Raw genomic sequence first — 14654 nt, 5'->3', positions numbered from 1 at the left:
CCGGAAGTGTGAGTGTGTCTGTTTGAGAGAGAAGGTGCCTTGACGAGAAACCTGTGCGTTGACAAGAGATGTGACGGTTGTCAATAAAGACGTGCCTCTCGATTCTCTCGTTACAATCTATCTTCTCTGCTGGGCTTCATCTAGATACAAATCCTTGGTTACTCAAAAAGCCTTATTTACTTTTTCAGATGACAGCTCTCTTTTTTGTACAAACTACCTCTAGTTGTATGACGTTAGTTGGCGACATGAACAACATCTTGCAGCACTTGGTCTTCACAGATGTTAAGTGTCCTAAGTGCGGAGACTATCCATTTCGAAAAGGCATTTTTTTTATTTATCTTTGGTAAACACAAACTCAGCCAACATAGTCTGTTGTCCTGTTTGCTGTCTATGTAGCCTTCATTGTACCGACGCCATCCTCACGTTAATGTTTCGCTTTAAGTTGCTATTTTAAACTTGATGTGCACCGATAAAGTTTGCTGTTGCAATACTAACTAATTACCTCAGTTTTATCTAAAGTTTCATCGAAGTTTGTTTTGAAGGGCGCAGAGCACATCGTCACGTAATTATTGTCACATGCCGCCCGTGCAATGCAGGCCACCTTACCGTGTCAAAATAAACACTGTGATTAATCTTTATTCATTTTTGATAATGCGATACTTTTTTTAAATTGATCACATGCGTTAACGTTGACAGCCCTAGTTAAAAGCACATCAAACAAACCTTTAACGAAGTGATCACTGCAAATGTGTGCATTCTTCGACTTCGCTTGCCTCCTAGGACAGAGTGCGCGCCACTTTTCTCGCAGTCCTTTGTAAAATCTTGACATCTTTCACCCTTTTTGATTACCTCTCGGGGAACGCTGAAGAAACTTTTATCCTATTTGCAATTTGAATAGTTCCAGCAGCCCAACTAACACAATGCAAGAATAGGTCATTTTTATTTTGGGAATAGCAAAATGCCGCCCAGAACGCTATGACAACAGACCCTTGCTTGCCCACCACTTTGAGCCCATAGTTAATGAGCCGTACATGATGTCAGGTAAATACAACCTAAAGAGCAAAGGCTGTGAGTGTGCGTGTGATTTTTTAAATTTTGTAATAAATCTGCAAAATAAAAAACGTCTTACATTATCCTTATGAAGTATTGACTGGACAAAAGGACAAAACATTTTTTTGGAATAAGGCTCTCGTGGTTAGTGTCCGCCCTGAGATCGGTAGGTTGTGAGTTCAAACCCCGGCCGAGTCATACCAAAGACTATAAAAATGGGACCCATAACCTCCCTGCTTGACACTCAGCATCAAGGGTTGGAATTGGGGGTTAAAACACCCAAAAAATTATTCCCGGGCGCGGCCACCGCTGCTGCCCACTGCTCCCCTCACCTCCCAGGGGGTGATCAAGGGTGATGGGTTAAATGCAGAGAATAATTTCGCCACACCTAGTGTGTGTGTGACAATCATTGGTACTTTAACTTTAAAATAAAATGTGTGTAAAGTAAAGCACTCTGAATACTTTCCAGATGCAATGTATGAAAATTATTGTTTGTTTATGTGTCTTATGTAACCCGCTTATGCCTCAAGAAAGCGGGGATAGGCCCCAGCTAACACATAACCCGTGAGAATAAGTGGTAGGCATGTTATTAAAACAGATGGATGGCTTTTGCCATTTATACTTGGTTCATATTGCTAGATCACCACACATTTACCATCAACTAAATTATAAATTATAGTTTTAAATCAGATTATACGTTTTCTGGGAACACAAACAAAGAGCTATGCTGAAAGTTTGAAGTTGTACTTGACTGAATAATGTCTTCTTTGGTCACACAAATATAATGGATTTTTTTCATTATTGCCAACATAATTTACCCTAACTAAATTACTCAATAGAAGGAGATTAAAAGCACATGGAAATTGTTTAGGGGTAAACTGCCTGCTGGTATGATCAATATATGTAGCAAACCAACTCCTAATAGTTATAGTCTTTATATAAAACGTGAGAGACTTGGTATGGTATGATAAGCGACTGAGTGTAGGATCCTAAGTTACTGAGGTCTTGAGAATGTTTACAACTATATTAACTTACCTGCGGGTCACTTGCAAATATGGCTGCGTTAGCAAGGATGTTAGCATAGTAGCGCCAGCTAGCTACAGGTAATTAAGCCACGCGCTACCAGTTAGCTGGGCGGCGGGAGGCTTCCTGGGCCCACTTGACTTGTGGGCGGCCGCTCTTTGGGGCGACAATAAGCCAGGGACGTCATTGAAAGTTTGCGGTGGGTGTTGCCTTTTACTTGCCGAGCTAGCGCCTTGAGCAGTTTACTCGCATGAGTTTAGCGGTGGTAATGCCTTCTTTGCGCTAGTGTGGAGCCTTAAAGAAGGAAGGAAGGAGGTGGGAGCGTAACTCTTACGACTTTAATACACTACCTTACTAGCTTACAACTGGTGTTCGCTTCGCTCCCCCAAATGACTTCCTCGTTCTTAGCCTGGTTTTGGAGCGAGAGTTTTTGGCTTCCAGAAAATGCTTCCTGGGCGGAACTGGAGCATCCGCCACCTGGCGTGGAGTACCCTCGAGTGGGAGAAATACTTTACGCCCTGCCGCTCGCGCTCGGAGTGTTTGTGCTGCGGCTCCTGTTCGAAAGGTAAACAAGAGTTTTCATTTTGTCATGGGGCATATGTCGTTCATTAAACGCAACACTCACCGCTAAAAGGGTTTTAAAAGGTGATCCTTACACACTTGAGCACGCGGAGAGTTACATTACATGTCTATGTTTAGACACTGAGTCACTATACTTCAACTTTATCAACACAAACTGCAATTGAGCAATGTGTCAGTCACATGGTTCTTTTAGGCGTCACATATCTGTTTTATTACTCTATTATTTTGGTCGGGAGTGGGGGTAACCCACCCCCCTCAGAGTGCTAAGTCTCCAAACATGGCTTTTTATGTTTTTGATTGCACATTATTCTTTTCGCAAAGTTTACTTGCATGCTTCATTCAAACGGAAGTCCCCAGCATATGGGCTGGCCCTAACTGAGAATGTGCTTCTTTCAAAACCATCTTTTTCCCATGTTGGGGAAAACTATTTCAGATAAAGGGGGTGGGTTTATAAATGCTGGAGGAAACTGGTCAAATGAGACTTTTCTTGTGACACTAATTAGCATTGTAGTCTCTGGAGACCCTCCAGTCTCTTACATGCTCACATGACAGGTCATCACGCTCTGTATGGATGAGGTGTTACATTCCTGGGGATTTCTTCTTTGCTGTGTCTCCCTGAAAAGCCGCTGATATGGTCTACCACTAACATACACCGACACAAATACGTTCAACACAACTTTGTGGGCAAAGCTCAACAGCTTGTCTCAATGACTTGGTTAAAAGTTAATCTATTCCTGCATGTGCAACATAGTTACCTCCTCTCGTACTCCTGCCTTGTTTGAATGCCTGACTTACCTACATGATTTTTACGTCCCTGCCCCCAATCTTTCGTTTTTTTGCCTCCATCTGTGTGTATACAGGCTAGTGGCCAAGCCCTGTGCCCACATACTTCAGATTCAGGCGGGAGTGCATCGTCAAGCCCAGCCCAATGCTGTCCTGGAGAGAGTGTATCAGTCCAAAACGGTATATAATTTGTCCCACGTTTGCCAGGTTGTCTGTTAAATGTCCCTCTGTGTTACGCCACTCAGGGCATAATGATATGATCTTATGGGCCTGCCTGCTGGAATTTAGGTGTTTTGCAAGTTGTGGAAACAATCAAAATCAGGTATTTCCTGTCTACCGATGCCCCTCACTAGAGTCCAGAAGCAAAGCAACTGGATGGACTTTCCAAGCAGCTGGACTGGGATGTACGGAAGATACAGAGATGGTTTCGTGTCCGCCGCAACCAAGACAAGCCGAGTCTGCAGACAAAGTTCTGTGAGAGCATGTGGGTTTTATAAATGCTATGTGTAACCATCCATACTGGAACACATGCATGCATTTTTATTTATTTCATTTGTGTTACTTAGGTGGCGCCTCACGTTTTACTTGGGAATTTTTACTTATGCTGTACACCATTTATGGGTGGTGAGTTGATCTAACTTGCAGAACAAAATTGTTATCAAGTGCCCTGTATGCTTAGGTAATTAAACATTGCTTAATGTTTTTGTTAGTCACCCTGGACATGGAACACCAGACTGTGCTGGGACAACTATCCCTTTCAGGTACATAACTTGTATATTTTTTGGTCAATTGAGTTGTTTCCACTTGGTAATGTTCATGTTAAATGTGTTTTTGTTGTCATCCCATAGCATCAGAGTCCTCAACAATTCAACCACTATGTGGCTGAGCTGGCTTTCTATTGGTCTCTGATGTTTTCCCAGTTCAGAGATATTAAACGTAAGGTGAGTCAACATGAATACTGAAAATTGCTCACCTTTGCGTTAAAATATTTTATTGTCTTTGGGTATGAGAATTGCCTGAAGGCTAATCAAGGCTGGTAAAACTGGTTTCACAATGAAAAGGTGCAGTGCCACAAAGATAAATACAAGTTACAAATAGCTTCACATCCACTTGTCATTGGCTCTGAAGAAGTGTGTTTTGTAACGCACACTTGTGACAGAGACTTGAATTGTGCTTAATGAATTATTTACAATCCTTACATGTGCTTGTAACTTAACATAATACCAACAGAGCCACCTTTTGTCTTTCCTCTCGCTGCTTCATTCATGTCAGGATTTCTTCATCATGCTTGTGCACCACTTGGCCACCATTGTCCTCATCACCTTTTCCTACGCCAACAACATGCTAAGAGTTGGAACTTTGATCATGTGTGTGCATGACGCATCAGACATCTTCCTCGAGGTAAACAAATAATGTTGTATGGTTTCCCATAACACTTGTTCCATAAAGCTGTTTCAGTTTGTCTTCATAAAGGGGAACTGCACTTTTTGGGGGGAATTTTGCCTATCAGTTATCATCACAAGACGACGGATGTTTTTAAAAATGTTTTAAATCTTTTCTAAATATTAAATAAATGCGATCAAAAGTCCGCTTACAACGGAGCCAAAGGGAGTCGCTCTACTCTGCCTATAAAGCCCTGAAAAAAACATACAAAGACCTCCATTAAGTTCTAATATACATGATGTAAATATATATGTAATGTAGTAACATAAAGTTATAATAACATGTATATATATAATATTGTTTTGATTATACATGAATTTAAAAAAAGCATCACAACGTTCACTTTTTTTCCCCACTACCTTACTGTGAGGATTATGCGGAATTTACTAGCTTAAGTAAAGCACAAGTCGTGTGCTGAAAGACAAAACCATCCCATCAGTTGGCGTTATATGTCAGTTTTATGTTTTTATTTGTAATGTTTAGCAGTAGTGCTACATGATAACTCTCCAAGGTTTATACAAAGTCTGCCATTAGTAGTAGCAAACATAGAATGTACTCTCTTTGCTGTTGTTGACGGAAGTAGCGTTCGTTGGTATGTGCTCTGAGAAATCAATGTACCTAGGAAAAAAAGTTATGGTAATGCTTAAATGACCAACATACTGTAAGTATTACATGTTATCATGAATGTGCCTGTTATTGCATTACAAACACATTTGCAGCAAGTGTATAAAACGGTGTGGGAGGTTTTTGGATGGTTTTTAGAGGACTTTTTAGGAGAAATTGTTCGTATCCACATTGCCTGCATTGTTAGCCCCCTCTTACTGGCAATTTTTCACTAATTTAAACACACAGAACAGGGACATACGTGTGTTCTAGTCTCGCATAGGGATCGTGTTTGATAAGCAAAATTACAAAAATAGTGCAGTTTTCCTTTTAAATACAATCACAAATGGGTCTCTCAGCTACATTGAACTGTCAAAGGTCGAACACAATCCATTTTGGTCGATTTCCTGTTTGTGTTCTTTCTGAAACAAATGAGATAGACATTATCAGTTGTACGAGTGAGAAACTTCTACTTATTCTATGAACTGTTGACAGGCGTATAGTGAGTAGGGATTGGTACATTTCACCTTTGAACAGATACGGTACACATTTCCGGTACCTGGAAATCAATACTGGTGCTAAACGGTACCAATTTTCAGTACTTTTGTGTGTGTTGATTAATAAATTGTTTGATAATCAAAATCTATTTATGTAATATTTAAATATGAGCTGATTTTGATAACTGAGTTTTTAATTGTTATATCTTGTTTTCCTATTACATTTACAAGTATTATGAGGGACAAGCGGTAGAAAATGGATGGATGAATGTATATGGTAGACTTTGCATTTCAATTCCAAGACATTAGAGGGCAGAAGTGTGTAGGCTACAGTGTGTTGTCTAGTCAGAAAATAGCCTTTGCCATAAAGCTGAATGTGCCGGTCCAGTCTTATGTTGAGCCCTAAGAAGTGTTAATATTGTAAGTATTGTATTTATTACTCACCAGCTGTTTGACTGTAATGTGCATCTTAGTTGTAGTTTTCATTACCAAAATTGAAGCTGTTTAAATCGGCATGTAAAATTGCTAATGCCAATCAGTAGCATGTAAATGTAAATTAGCGTCAAGCTAGCGCATTTTGGAAAAGTGGCACCTTACTTTACTCTTGAGTATTTTCTATCAGGCATACTTGCTTTGTTGGCATTGCAAATGGCAACATTACCTAGAGGCGTTTGGCTGAGTATGCAATGAGGGCTGCTTGAGTTTCTTTGCCAAGTGCTTGAGCCGCTATTGAGTCTACAATAGGACATGACGTGGCGTCACGAGCAGCAACGGTATCGAAATATGGCACCGTTTGATTTTATGTGAATCGATACTCAGTAGTACCAACGGAATACAATCGGTGCCTATAAATCTACCGAATTCAGTACCCATCTGTAATAGTGAGTACTACTCCACATGAGATATACAGTTTTTGGTGTATTTTTTTGCACCTTTTTATACAACAACTTGATTTATAGTTTCTAGATATTTAAACTTTTTTACTTAGAATTCTGTTTTACCGGAGTGTGTACCAGGGTATCCGCAGGGTCTTAATAAGTAAAAAAAAAAAAGTCTTACATTCAATAATTTGAAGTTAAGGCCTTAAAATGTTAAAATTCTCCTAAAATCTCATAAAAGGTCTTAAATTAGATTTTGAAAGGTCTTAAAACTCTATTGACGTTACTGTTATTTAAAATATGCATAAACTTCAGTCTCGCTTTGAAATGTTTAGATTTTTAACTACACAGCGGAACTAACTGTGCTGCCTGGTCAGAATTGATCAAACACCACCAGCTATTGCTGTGCGCGCGCAGTTCTGTGTTGACAGCTTAGTGAGCATAGCAGCGGAGAAAACTTAACAAAAGCCCACAGCAAAGCCAAATTACTTGCATAAGATGGGTAAGTAAAAGTTCAACGATTTGTGTCTCCTGAACGATCAATTTAATGCATGGTTGAACCCGGTGGATGGGAACGTATAAAGTGTTTAGTACCCAGATGTGCAGCCATCGAGGAGGGAAGTGTTTGTAAACATGGCGGTGAAAGTAAATGGAATGATAATGTAAAAGTAAAAAATCCGGGATAAGTCCGTGTCAAAAGATGCTGAAACGCCACAAACACTTGCACAACTTTACAAAGATAAACGTAACCCCCCAAAGGAGTGTTATGTGGGTTAAGTGGCGCCAATTACCGTAGGAGATCAATATGAGTGAAATCATACTATTACATACAGTAAGCACACGCTAATTTCTCTGTGGACTCAGCTGTAAAACTATTAAAAAAACACAATTCTCTTATTATTTCCATTATTTGTTCCAATAATTTCAGGTCAGCTTCTCCTGTCTACTCATCTTTTCTCTAAGTTTATACAGTAACCGATGTTAAAAGCGGTGTTTGCACTCATCTTATTGTGTGGTGAGGAAAGCAATGGAGATTTGCGAATGTCATCTTGTCATACCTAGATAAAAACTAATCCTTGTGTATTAGCAATATGTTTTCAAAAAAGTCACAAAAACAGGTAAAATGTATCCATACACACCAGATACACAATGAACTGAGCACATTTGAATGTTATCCATATTATTCACATTCACAAATTCTATTTGAGGCTTGCAAGCCATAATCGCCTTCTTTCTTTTTAGACAATCGCTCTGTCTGCACACGCTGTTTTTCACAACTTTGTGCAGATACAGTAGTACTGTAGATGGTTTATCGGTTTGCTCAATTCTGACAGCCGAAAAAAACATTACCAAAGTTAACCATTTAGCTTTAGCAGAGATACTAACTGTCCCTTTCACAGACAATATATTGTTGTGCTTTCCTCTACCATTGCTGATGTCGATGTCACATGAAAACACTTGATATGAAGCACACTGCACCTTTTGCAAGAAAATGGCAATCTATGGCAAATCTGAAAATTGGCTGTTACGATGTTTGCTAATATTTTTTTCAATTAGTTTACACTAGAGAAGCTCCTGGTGTATTTAGTTAGTTTAACCATTTTGTTTTCCAATGTGAAACAGCAGTGAATGAATTCATATACTTAAAATTCATTCTGGACCTCTGATTTTACTTTGTCCTATTTTTGTTCGTAAGGATGTGAAATGGTCTTCAATTTTCAAGATGGTCTTAAAAAAGTCTTAAAAAGTCTTAAATTTGACATGTTGAAACCTGCAGAGACCCTGGTGTATGCCTTATCACTTTTTAAAACTTTTTACAGGCAGCTAAGCTGGCCAACTATGCCAAATACCAGCGGCTGTGTGACGGCCTGTTTGTTGTGTTCAGCATCAGCTTTTTCATTGCCCGGCTTGTTGTCTTTCCTTTCTGGTGAGACAAACGTAATTTTTTTTCTCAATCCAATGTTTTTTGCGCACATTTTACGTGATGAATGCATGTCTGTATTTGTTGCAGGTTTATTCACAGCGTTTTGATTGAGAGCTGGGAGATTTCAGGCCCATACCAGTCCTGGTGGCTGTTTAATGGGTTACTTCTGGTCCTTCAGACTCTTCATATCATCTGGTTCTACCTCATTGCACGGATTGCAATTAAAGCTATTTTTAAGGGAAAGGTACGTTGCATTCAGGATTCTCAGTATTTTTAGAAATATAATGGGAATGATTCACTGATGTCCATTGGTTGTTCACTTGGCTGACTTCTGTGCAGTCAGCGTCTGTTCAGTTCACAATCTGTGTGAATAGTTGTCTGTCTCACAATGTGCCCAGCGATTAGCTGTCGACAAATCCAGGGTTTGTTTGCCTTTCGTCTAAAGTTTGCTGATATAGGCTTCAGATGGTTGGATATTTGTTGTTGTTCTATAATCTTTGCATTTTCCCACCTCTGGAAGAACAATTAAAAAACACACCAGTTAATGATAAAAGGAGTGTATGAAACAAAGATTATGAGAGTAATTAAAGTTTATTTTGTTAAATCACATGTCATTAGTCCTTTTTCCACCAAAAGTTTAGGAACTTTCAGTTCTTGTAGACCTGTGTTGCTTGTGTTTCCACCGCATTCCACAGTTCAGGGTAGATTGTACAAATCAGGTTGATGAGGTATTGATGAGTGGTACAGTATACATCTGCACTGATACCATGTAAGTAAATAGACCATATTGGTCATTTCTTTTACACAAGTGTAAGTAAATAGAATACAAAACAATAACATACAAAACAAAGTGTACCAGGTTTTACATAAATAGTCAGCTAGGCTTTTGTCCACAGTTACGGAGAGTTAGAAAGTCGTCCCCACAGTAAATTATGAATTCAATGCCTTATAATCAGTTTCAACTTTAAATAACAATATATAGATTATAAATGTCAGTGTTTATCTCACGGAGACAACAGAAACGCTTCGGATTTAGCTTTAGCCTGATAGCATTAGCATTCGGTTCACTAGGGTTGAGGCTAATAACTACACAAATGGCATGTCACTGACTACTTTTACCGCATGGAACAAAGTAAATATTTGATGTGATTTACCTTCGTTCCACTCGTCCTTCATTTCACATTTATCTGCAGACTTTATATTTCTCAGTAAATGCTTTTAAAATAAGAGTCCGTCTACTTCTTGTAGCTAAACGTATTTAAATGAAGTTTGTAAATATTAATAAATGACCAGTAACTGCAAAAAAAGACTATTGTACAGCTGAGTAAAACCACACCTAGATTTGATAGTCAGCATTGTACAGCACACAGATGCCACACAAAGGTTCATGCAACTCGAAAGTTCCTTCTGTTCTTTTTTCTCTTCGTATGTTGTAATAGGAATAAACAAGAACTAAATCTGCCCAGGTAGTTTTCGGTGGAAACGCGGGGTACTTTATTTACCCTGGAAAATGGGGAAGTTTCTGTAAAGATTCCTGCGGTGGAAAAAGGCCTATTGTGACAAAATGTACACCACTTCTTGGGCTAATGGGATGTTACATTGCTTACATTTCTACTTGTGGTTTGAGGATAAACTCAAAACATAAATAATGAAAATAAAGTACCGTAGTTTTCGGACTATAAGTCGCAGTTTTTTTTCATAGTTTGGCCGGGGGTGCGACTTATTCTCAGGAGCGACTTATGTGTGAAATTATTAACACATTACCGTAAAATATCAAATAATATTATTTAGCTCATTCACGTAAGAGACTAGACGTATAAGATTTCATGGGATTTAGCGATTAGGAGTGACAGATTGTTTGGTAAACGTATAGCATGTTCTATATGTTATAGTTATTTGAATGACTCTTACCATAATATGTTATGTTAACATACCAGGCACGTTCTCAGTTGGTTATTTATGCGTCATATAACGTGCACTTATTCAGCCTGTTGTTCACTATTCTTTATTTATTTTAAATTGACTTTCAAATGTCTATTCTTGGTTGGGTTTTATCAAATAAATTTCCCCCAAAAATGAGACTTATACTCCAGTGCGACTTATATATTTTTTCCTTCTTTATTATGCATTTTCGGCCGGTGCGACTTATACTCCAAAAAATACGGTAGTGAAAGGAACATTTTTTTTTCTCTTCTGATTGAGTTGTGCTGTATTCCAGGTGGAAAAAGACGACCGCAGTGACATCGAGAGCAGCTCAGACGATGACATTCATTCCAACAACAGTAAACATCCCAGTAAGACCAGCGGTACCACCACTAACATAAATGGAGAAAATCACGACCACTGACCAAGAGTGGAAATGTTGTATTTTTTTCACCTCCTTTGTGCCGTTTGAAACTTTTCTGTCACTTTGACCATGGCAAGAGATAGCCAAAGAGAGGCCTGTGTGCAGTATCCGGTGTATGACTGGATTCTGTTTACACTTTGTCATGTTTACACCTGCTTCAAGAGTGAACTGAAAATTATGATTGAGCAAACAAGTCTGGTTTGCATTCTCACTATGTGTGCCTTTTTGTGTGTATGGGTGTTTGTCTGTGTGCAAACTTATAATATTACAGAAATTTCCTTGAAAACAGAAGACAACTGTCGATACCATTTCATATAATGAATTACATTTTATTACAGATTGTGATAGTTTTACAGCTGGAAAACAAAATCCCCGCATCTGCCTTACAGAATTCACTTCAACTTGTGTAATCCTAGAATTTCCAAATGCCAAATATGTTTTCTTGATAAAAAAAAACAAAAAACCTCTGTTATCAAAGGAAAGAAATAGCAGGATATATGTTATGGTAATTATTATGAATGTTCACGTGAACTTGATTTTCCAATTTCACTAAAACATTAAATACATTTTGTGATCCACAAGCCCTCTTTTGTTACACGCATACTTGACTGGACTAAGTGTTACTCACTTGAGGGTAAGAATGGGTAGGAGATGTGCACACGTTGCACTCAGAATTGGTCAATTTTCTCAACAAGGTCTATTTGAGCAGTCCCACATTTTCAGTAATAAGCGGCAGGGTTAATCTACAGTGGGAGGAGCAGAGTGTACTGTTACTGTACACAACAATGTTTGAGGTTTTTTTTCAAATTTTCATGAGTGTTGCTTTTTATCAAATTCATAGCGCAGAATATATTTTTTTGCAGTCAGGTGATTCTCATTCTTTGAGAAAAGGCTTTTGTACAAGGCTTTGCAAAGCAGCAGAGTCCTCTGCTGGCCAAATTAAACCTCAAACACTACTTCCATCCATCCTTTTCTACCGTTTTTCCCTCTCAGGGTTGCGGTGGAGCTGGAGCCTATCTGCATTATGGCGGAATGTAAGGTACACCCTGGACAAGTCTCTCCATACATAATGCCCCAAATTCAGCTACCTTTATGGCAGATTTAACACGGAAGTAAAAATAGTATAGGATTATTTTGTTGATTCAGGCTCACTTGCAGAAAATGTTGCAGCCACTTGCACTTTTCTCCACAGTCACCAATCGCAGTTTGCGTCACGTTGACTCCACTGTTGGCTATTCAGCTTGGCCAGAGCAAAAAGCTATATTCGACTTACAACTTTGTCTTATTTTTTAATCGTACTTTTCCTGACAATTAAAATTTTTTAAATGGTTATTTATGAGATAATGTCTGTCTATATATATATATATATATATATATATATATATATATATATATATATATATATATATATATATATATATATTAATTAGAGTGTCCCTCTATCTCAGGGGTCTGCAACCCAGGGCTCTGGAGCCACATGTGGCTCTTCTGCCTCCTTATTGTGACTCTCAGATTGTTTTAACCCCAGAGTAAGAAATGTTCGCATTTTTAAAAAGAGTTCTATAATTTCTGACTGTCTCTGACACACAGACAGGCTTTTAACGCCATTGAGGACACCAATGGCGTAACTACCATTGAGGACACCAAGGTAATGTCCCCAGTATTTATTGTAGCGCCAAAAAAGAAGATGATATGACTGACTGTAAATGTACTTTGAGTAGCACATCGTGTGTGCTGTACATCACCATACATTAATCATCATCTTACAATATGCAATCTTTGGTCATGCACAGCCCGTTACAACTTCCAACAGCGTACTGCAATGAAGTCCTCGTTTACTTTAAACATTATCCGAGCCGAAATGTGCTGTCAACATAACGTCAACATTATGTAACTAATGTTGCTTTCACCTGAATTAAATTGATGCGAAACGCTGTCGGTATAACACCATCGTGTCAGTCAGATGGGGCCCGCCCTAAATGCAGAACATGCTCTCTGCGTTGGGCTTCGCAATCAGTGAGGGGGCCCGTTTTGCGTGAAGATGCACATTAAAATGTATGAATTATAAATGACGAGGCACTTCATATAAAATTTTACCCCAAACGTATTCTTGGCTACATCATGCTCTGTCACTGATTGAAATATGAGGAGAGATTTTCTTCCTTCACTTCCAGTGGCTTTCTTCACTTTGTAAGCACTAATGGCACCCATTAGTGCTTGCAAAGTGAAGCAGATGGTTGCGAATGCCAGTCGCGGTTTTTTAAATTTATGTTTTGATGATGTTAAAATTGTTTAATACGTTAAACTTCAGCATATTAATATAAAAAAAGTGGACGGCTACAAAATCATGCTGATTGTCAAAGAAGTTGGATAATACCTCAATGAAAGCTTTTGTAATTCTGGAAATTTGTTGTGTTGCTCAAGATAATATTATAGTATTTATATGGTGCTGGGATACCCATGGTTTCAGCCTTTCAAAGCTTTTCTTGGACAACCAATTTTTGACCTTGGTATTTGTCATTTGTTATGGCCCTGGTCCTGAGCCATGAGGAAGGCAAGTAAAAGAGACTGGAAGCCTATGTGCTCAGTTCAGCTTCTCGAGTGTGCAACCCCTTGGGTAAGCTAACCATGAATACTTGCTACAAGAGAAAAGGGAAAATAGTTGAATTTCATGTGGACAGATTGGTTTTCCTGTAAAATAGAAAAAGATGAAAACTTTTTAAAAGTTTATAAGCTGTGTTGCGTTTTGTGGCTGTATACTATTTTTCTTTAGTGGTAAAGACAGCAACATGTATCTTTTGATAGTAAAGGTTGCAGACCCCTCTGTCTAGATGCATACTTTATTTGCAGGCAAAACAGTTGACGAGATTAATTCAAACAAATAAAACAGACTTATTTGTTAATGCATTATCTCTGTTCAAAATCATAACAAATAACTTGGAAGTTAACTACCTGCACAGGCATCTAGATCAACAATATTATTTTCTGGAGAGGGCAGGTAAAGAAGAAAAGTGCAAGTGGAAACAAGAAAACAAAAGCGCTTGAACAGAAATACCACCAAGCAAAGGAAAATAAACACAAGTCCAAAACTGTCATGTAGGATCATGACAAGAGCTTCCATTTTGTATACCACTTATGAAATAGAAATTATATCAGCTCTAACGAGACATACCTTAAGCATGCAATGGGTAAGTAAGGCCTTTGAAAAATGTTGAACAGTTAGATTTTTGATCCTCCACTGCAGTCACTGGCATGTCTGCACAAATTATGGAGTTCCACCAGCTTCACCAAAGAGTTGTTGGATATTTCTAACGTTAATTCTCCTCCATCACTGCTCTTTTCTCTTGTTTTCTTGTGTAAAAAAAACAAACAGAAAATGGGAGCAGAGTGGAATGTGCTGATGAGGAATGGAATGGCAAGCAAATATAGGAGGTAGTCCAGCCATATTTATTGAAACTGTATCCTGTAAAGTAGTTGGCAATGTTGCACGTAGCAGAAGGGAAATAAGAGACAAATGAGACATG

General features: G+C 38.6%; 2 protein-coding genes across 4 annotated transcripts in view; one reads left to right on the top strand and one right to left on the bottom strand.

Annotated features, from left to right (window-relative positions):
* Window positions 1–2572, bottom strand: part of slmapb (sarcolemma associated protein b) — a 43096-nt gene extending 40524 nt beyond the window's left edge. Inside the window, exon 1 of one of the 3 annotated variants that reach the window (XM_061981380.1) lies at window positions 2429–2572. The gene's annotated coding sequence lies outside the window, so the exon portion shown is untranslated. Of the gene's footprint in view, window positions 1–2085; window positions 2246–2423 lie in introns of those variants that run through there. The other 2 variants (XM_061981362.1, XM_061981371.1) reach the window with 2 other exon arrangements.
* On the top strand, window positions 2463–11711 carry LOC133620140 (ceramide synthase 5-like). The gene is made up of 10 exons (XM_061981401.2): window positions 2463–2638; window positions 3516–3618; window positions 3792–3922; window positions 4005–4062; window positions 4149–4199; window positions 4287–4379; window positions 4711–4839; window positions 8680–8786; window positions 8871–9027; window positions 11002–11711. The coding sequence occupies exons 1-10, from the start codon at window positions 2463–2465 to the stop codon at window positions 11128–11130; spliced, it is 1134 nt and encodes a 377-aa protein (XP_061837385.2). The 3' UTR covers window positions 11131–11711.
* Window positions 11712–14654: the final 2943 nt, after the last annotated feature.

Source organism: Nerophis lumbriciformis, linkage group LG01, assembly GCF_033978685.3.
Source record: "Nerophis lumbriciformis linkage group LG01, RoL_Nlum_v2.1, whole genome shotgun sequence".
NCBI lineage: Eukaryota > Metazoa > Chordata > Actinopteri > Syngnathiformes > Syngnathidae > Nerophis > Nerophis lumbriciformis.
The sequence above is the reverse complement of the archived record's forward strand: the minus strand, read 5'-3'. Positions and strand labels throughout refer to the sequence as shown.

Coding starts and splice junctions, on each gene's coding strand:
- LOC133620140 (XM_061981401.2), top strand. CDS start 2,463: ATGACTTCCTCGTTCTTAGCCTGGTTTTGGAGCGAGAGTTTTTGGCTT. Junction 4,200..4,286: donor GGGACAACTATCCCTTTCAG/GTACATAACTTG, acceptor GTCATCCCATAG/CATCAGAGTCCTCAACAATT. Junction 4,840..8,679: donor CATCAGACATCTTCCTCGAG/GTAAACAAATAA, acceptor AACTTTTTACAG/GCAGCTAAGCTGGCCAACTA.